The following is a 6,675-nucleotide window of genomic DNA, read 5'->3' as shown; positions in this document are numbered from 1 at the left end:
CAGGGAGTCCGGGTGCCGCGGGTTACACTTCTGAGCGCCTTCGGGAAGCCACAGGGCAGGGGGAGTGTGTGCTGAGAAGCCGGGGGAGGAGTAGTAGGCAGGCCCAGCTTCGGTGCCAGCCCAGTGACACACTAGCGGGGTAAATCTGGCTCGTGATGTGGCGGCCGGGCGCTCACGTGTGTGTAGACCCACCGGCTTCTCTGTGTGCCGTGTGGGCACCTGTCGTGTGAGTGGCTCCGGGCGTGGCTGCTCGTCGGACGTTCAGTTTCTGTAAGATTTATCTCTAGGGGCCTACCTAACCCCGGCTCCAGAGGGGAACGTAAGAAGTTTAACGGAGCCAGGTCTGAGCAGATTAAGGGAGTGGAACAGTGGCTGGGCCAGAGAGGGTGGGGACTGCGGGTGCTGGGGGGTGGGTGTGGGGGGTAGGGAACCATCTATTTGCCCCGTCTCCCAGGCAGAAGGCCCTTTGGCAAGACTGGCGTGACAAAGGTGGCCCTGGAATGTCTAAAGTCTGGACCATGATGATCACGGAGTGAGTGGCACCGGGCAGTTTGTTGACTGACAAAGAGGGATGCTAGCAGTTAGGAAGGTAAGGAGGAAACTCAGGATGGGGACCATCTGCTCCCCCAACCCCACCGGGACAAAGACATCATCGGAGGTCTGCAATGCCGACTGGATGGCCTCGCTCCCCCCTCACCTCCACAACGTCCCCCTTTCCAATCTGGCAATCCCAGGTACTCTTCTATTCCTACTTGTTCCCACTGTGTTTGCTTCTGCCATTTTAGTGTCATTAATGGATTGGGTTGCTTTTCTGTTGCGCTGAGAAAATAATTGTCAGTGACCTTACCAAACCTCTTTTTATTTCCAACCGAAAACTTAACACTGAAGCAGCTGCCATAAACAGATTTAAGTACACTGCATCATTGGCAAAAGAGACTCAGAAGAATGGAACACCATTTTTTGTTTATTTGTTTGTTTGCTTTTGTTTGGTTTTGTTTTTACTTGATAGCCTCATTCTAAGAATGTTACATTCTTAATGTTGGAACCAGGCCACATGAGGGGTGCATTTACCTGAATCACTTAAAGAAAAAAGGAGAGCTCAAGAGTAATGAATAAAGAGCCATTAACAATTTTCGATCTGGATCAAAATCAAAACTGGAAAGTATTTCGTGTCTCATTCATCTGACCTTGCATATACGAAAAACAAACAAACAAAGAAACGAAGTAAACAAAGATTAGCATTAGAGAACAGGTTCAGAACTAGGACTGAGTATAAAGACACATGTTTTTGCTGTTGGAAAAGCCAGAATTAGAGAATACAAATGCTCATCAGAGGTCACAGGCAGTCATTAGGTGTGATGAGCTGGTGTTTGAAGATTTCTCTCTATATATACAGGTGTCTGCCTGACTGATCTAGAACTAAAGCCTTGAAAAGCACTTCTGCTCCAGCCACTGTTTCTCGCCTGGGGGTTTTATGCCTTGGCATCACTCTCATTAAATTTATTAAATGTGTCCTCTTCCTTCTGCTCAAAGGCCGGTTAAAGCATAGTTTCTAGGGAAGGACGTGTGGCCTCCAGTGATCCTGGTCTGCTGTGCTGGACAAAGTTCCAGCCGCCTCAACTTGAAAAGTACCCCTAGGGGCAGGGGAGGGACTACTGCCAGTGTTTCTCCCACCTGGAGACACAACAGTTGATGTTCACCCCTAGACTACCAGACAAACTCCCAGGCATCCCTGGGAGCAGTCTGATTTTTTAGTGGCTGAAAAGATGACCTCATGCAACCCAGATCTTTGCTTTCTATGCATGAGGAAGAGCGGGGCTGGCTTCAGATGCAGCCTTTTCCTTACTTGCCTCTTCTTTTGGAGGTCTTCCAGGTTCATTGTCCCTGTGGGCTCTTGCTGCTTTTGAGCAAAGAGAGGGCTGCTAAATCTCTTTATGGTTATGATCACTTGTGTTTTATCAGCCATTGACTATAGCTCCTTGGGAAATGCCTGATGGTCATGCTCCTGAACAGGTCTTTTCCGTGTTTAATTGACGCCTGTGGAGTCATCACTGAGATGATGCACAGGCTTCTTTTAACATTAGTCATTTGTCTTCGGGCTTTCCGGTGGAATTGTTTGGTCAGATGGTGTGGCAGGTAGTATGTGTTTGCAAACAGCATGGCATCTTAGGCAGGCCCTAAATGGCTCTGTCATTCTGGGCATGTCCGGGGTAGGTTGGAGCTTCCTCCTTCCTGTTGTACTTTGGACGGCTCAAAGCACAGCAGCAGCTCTGCCTGTGGCCTTGCACTCTGACACCGTGACTCCAGAAGGGAGCTGGGCATTTGTTCTGCAATCTACAGGGTATCTCTCTAGAATTACTAGAATTGCCAGGGGAGGGGGGCAAAACAGCCAGAGCCTGATGCTGTAACTGGAAATGCTATGATTAGCCACCATGGAAGACACAGGATTTGTTCACCCTGCTTTGTGAAGTCTGGTCCTTCTATGCAGGGGGAAAAAAAGAAAGAGAGAGAGAGAGAGAGGAAAAATGACCTTGACTCCTCTGACTCCTCAACATGCTGAATTCACTTCTGTGAATGCCCTTTTCCCAGCAGTGGAAGGGGCTTGAGTATATGTCTGCATAAGTCCAACACAGGAAAATCACATATTAAGTGCTAGCCATTTATGGACCCACCCCCACCCAGCCCTGCCCCCTCCCCACCGCTTTTCTTTCCCCTACCTCAAGCTTAATATTCCCTAGCTAATGGCTAGCAGTCAAGCTCTGCCAAGGCTTGCTGAGAAATTCTGAAATACAGAAGGCATTCAGGAAGTGGTATTCATCATCTTCCTCCCCCATCTGCCCTCATCCTCTTCCCCTCCATAATCACCTTCATCATAATAGTTATTATTTACTAAGCACTAACCTGCAGCACCCACTGGCAAACATTGCCTCAGATCTTTACACCTCCAAGAGAGGTACTAACATCCTCATTTTGGAAATAAGAACATTCTTGTCCAGAGAGGTTAATTTTTTTTAAGATCACACAAATAGTGAATAACAGTACTAACATTTAAGCCCCTATCTAGCTGGCTCCAAACCCATACACTATCCCTGTGCCTCCGAGGGGGGCCTTGGAAAGGGTAGAGCAGCTGTGTGTGTGTGTATTGGGGGAGGGGGTGGTAGTCTCTAGCTAAAAACCAGTTTTCACAGACTGCCCTCTGCAGCAATGAAATAATTTTTAAAATCAGGTGGTCTTTATCTGAGTGATTATGTATCACTGGGAAGAGATAGATAGACACTCATATTTGTATAAATATCATATATCTGAGTAATATATATTTTCATGTATATATGTATTTTATATGATATATGTGTGTGTGTGTGTGTGTGTGTGTGTGTATATATATATATATAGTGGTACAGAAGTATCCCTGTTTAAAACCCAGTAAGTTTCAAATTCAAATGTATTGCTTAAATCTATTTTGTGTGGTATGTATGTGGGCGTGTGCTCCTGTGTCTGACCGACGATGTGGGATGTCTGTAAGATTGTGTCAAATCTGTCAGGATGGGGGTGGGACAGCAGTGACCTGGGAAAGGTCAGAGAAAAGGCAATAACAGAACTGGAATAGAGTAAACTGTTAGGTTCAAGTGCATCGGCTGCATTTGCCTAAGTCGTGATGGGAGAGAACATGTGTGAATGTGCACCTCTCAACAAAGCCTTGATGTATTATTTTACTTACACAACTGTTAAGGACACCTGTTAATGGCCAACATCACCCAAATATATTGAAATATCCCGGACAAGAACCTCAGAATGAATCTCATTGCCAAGTGTTTAGAATGACTGGGGACCCCAAGGGTAAAGGATCTGGAAATTGCAAAAATCAGATTTTTAAATTAGGCTTCAAAATCTACATATATTTTCACTGATGTTAATGAAAGCATGATATTCTTTTTGGACAAATGGACTGGTAGGAAAAATTTTTTCTGTAATTTGCATAGCTTTTAAATGAACTCTTTTTTTGTATTTTAGTGTATTCGTTCTCTTTTAAACCATGCTTTCCCCCTTCTTTTTATTGAAGGTAAACTCTTTAGTCTATTGGAGAGAGCCTTGAACTTAAGAAATTTGATATTGTTGATTCTGGCTGTTTGATACTGAAGAAGTATCTGAATTGCTCGGGACTTAGTTTCCTCATTTGTAATTAAGACATTGGGTTAAATTAAATATAGAGTCTTTTCCAAGTTAAAAATACTTTGATTAATTGGAGGTTTTGTTTTTTTTTAATACCTGTTCTTTACCTAAATGTGAAAAGAGATGGGAAGAATGACTTACGTTAGGTCTAAAAGCCATTTCTTTTAGGCCTCTTTAAAACAAGAGATGATTTTGGCATGTGCAAACAAGTACTCACAATTGCCAAAATGAAGCAAGGCCCTCTCACTTTAGCATCCTAAAAGGGACTGTAGATTAGTGGCTCTAGATAAGCTGACCCGAGTACGTTTTAAGAAACTTCCGTGCTCAGGCCTGGGGGAAGACCCAAAGATGAATTAGGCATCAACCCTAGTGTAGAGGAGCTTACGATGTAGTTTTATATACATATATTACTGTACATAATGAAAAATGATTGGGGTAAATATTAAAACAGAGATATAAAGAAGGTGTTATAGAGGCACACGGAATAGAAAGATTAATTCCCATTAGTCCCTACTTTTCAGATGAGGAACTGCTTTGTTGAAAAAAATGGCATTTAACCTGAGATTTGAAGAATGGTCAAAATTTCAAGGGATGTGGCTAGGAGATCTGGGTTGGAAGGGGATTTTCCTGGTGAAATGAGCCAATTAAGGTAAGGGATGGGGGTATATACGGGAAGTGGTTGAAGGACCGACTTTCTTGCCTCCCAGTAGTGCTTTGTTAGTACCTGTCTCCTAGCACTTCTAATCACATTATTATTTTTAGCTATCTGTCTTCCACATCGTCTATGAACAACTTGCACACGGAGAGTATGACTGATTTCTCTTTATAATCCTAGCTCCTAGTACAGGGAGGTATCTTGGTCATTGATGATGAGTGAATAATGGAATGCATGGAACTGGGGAGTAAGGATGCTGGAGAGTGGCTTGCTCACAGCCACCATCCTGTTCCATTGTGATCAGAGCTAAACTGAATAGGTCAGTAAGGCTTACGTGGTGAAAAAACCATATGAAGCAACCTGAATGTTTTCTGACCATTTCTTGTTACTTCTGCATAATGCTCCCATAGCCCTAGATAGGCTCATCACTGAGCCCCATTAGAAATGAAAATTCTGGGGGCACCGGGGTGGCTCAGTGGGTTAAGCATCCAACTTCATCTCAGGTCATGATTTCACAGTTTGTGAGTTCAAGCCCCGAGTCGGGCTCCATGCTGACAGCTCAGAGCCTGGAGCCTGTTTCGGATTGTGTCTCCTTCTCTCTCTTCCCCTCCCCCACTTGTGCTCTGTCTCTCAAATAAATAAATAAATAAATAAATAAATAAATAAATAAATGTAAAAAAATGAAAATTCTGAGGCAGAGCAAAATGGTCAGGAGGGTCAGATGCAGAATTCTGATGTCACTTCTGTCCTAGGAACAATTCTTTCTCCCGGCATCCTCTCTGCCTCCTTTCTTCCCTTGTCAAATTTCAGCTTCTCGTGTTACCTGTCTGGCCTCAGCCTCAGTCTGCTCTCATTTCTCATTCCCCTCTTCACCTTTCTTCCACTGACCTGGCCTCTCCCTTTCCAGTGTCAGCCCTTGCTCAGATGCTCCTCAGTGCTCTCCAATTCCCAGAACTTCTCCGTTCTCATCTTACTGACGATCATCCCCTTCTTTACCTTTCTGGAATTCTATCCTTGTCCCATGTCCCATGCAGCTCTGCCTTTGGCCACGTGGTGATTTCTTTAGCTCTTCTCACATCCCACACGCATGACATGTAGACAACATTACTACAGGGGCAGGATCATTACTCAAATCCTGCTTTGGGAAGTTGGATTAGGTCTGGTGCATCTAACAGAGATTTGGGGACCCAAAACAGCATAACATACACTGTGGTACAAGAAGTTTAGGTTGGCTCTGCTTTGAGGGTAGCATGAACCATGAGTTGGCCCTAGAAAGAAACCCATCCTCCTACAGGATTTGAGGCTGTGGAAAACCAAGGACCAAGCTGAGTTTACTAGGATTGAGCCAATCAAGCAAAACAATCTAATGGGACCAAAATGGACTCTTAAGTGAGAATAGTTTTAGTTGGTTTTCATTTTTTTCCCCCTCTGGGTGGTAATGGTGAGTAATAAAAAGAGGCTATGACTTTGGTGTTCTTATTAGTAGCTGTTTCTTCTAATTCTAAGAAAGCTCATCACATCCTTAGATTTCCCCACCGGGCCCCCCAATCACACAAAAGCCACAAGAAATTCAAGAATCACACGTGTCTGTAAGAAGCAGAACCATGGATTGGTTTAGAGCATTAATGCTAGAGCCACTCTGTCTGGATTTGAACCCCAACTCTGTCCCTCATGACTTTGTGACCTTGGGCAAGTTACTTAACCTCTCTGTGCTACAGTTTTCTTCTCTGTAAAACAAAGATAATAATGGCACTACCTCATTTAGTTAGTATGACAAATAAATTCATTCATATAGCGCGCTTAGAATAGTTTCTGTCACAAAATAATGTGTCTTTAGAAAATTAATTATG

At 43.9% G+C, this 6,675-nt stretch overlaps 1 protein-coding gene across 5 annotated transcripts in view; it reads left to right on the top strand.

Moving 5' to 3' along the window:
- Window positions 1-6,675, top strand: part of PLCXD2 (phosphatidylinositol specific phospholipase C X domain containing 2) — a 50,802-nt gene continuing 44,127 nt past the window's right edge. Inside the window, exons 1-2 of one of the 5 annotated variants that reach the window (XM_058731468.1) lie at window positions 1-270; window positions 459-734. In XM_058731468.1, the coding sequence (XP_058587451.1) occupies window positions 572-734 (163 nt within the window). In that variant the 5' untranslated portion in view covers window positions 1-270; window positions 459-571. Of the gene's footprint in view, window positions 342-454; window positions 735-6,675 lie in introns of all 5 variants that reach the window. The other 4 variants (XM_058731465.1, XM_058731467.1, XM_058731466.1 and 1 more) reach the window with 4 other exon arrangements.

The sequence above is a fragment of the Neofelis nebulosa genome, chromosome 5 (genome assembly GCF_028018385.1).
Source record: "Neofelis nebulosa isolate mNeoNeb1 chromosome 5, mNeoNeb1.pri, whole genome shotgun sequence".
Classification (NCBI taxonomy): domain Eukaryota; kingdom Metazoa; phylum Chordata; class Mammalia; order Carnivora; family Felidae; genus Neofelis; species Neofelis nebulosa.
The sequence above is the reverse complement of the archived record's forward strand: the minus strand, read 5'-3'. Positions and strand labels throughout refer to the sequence as shown.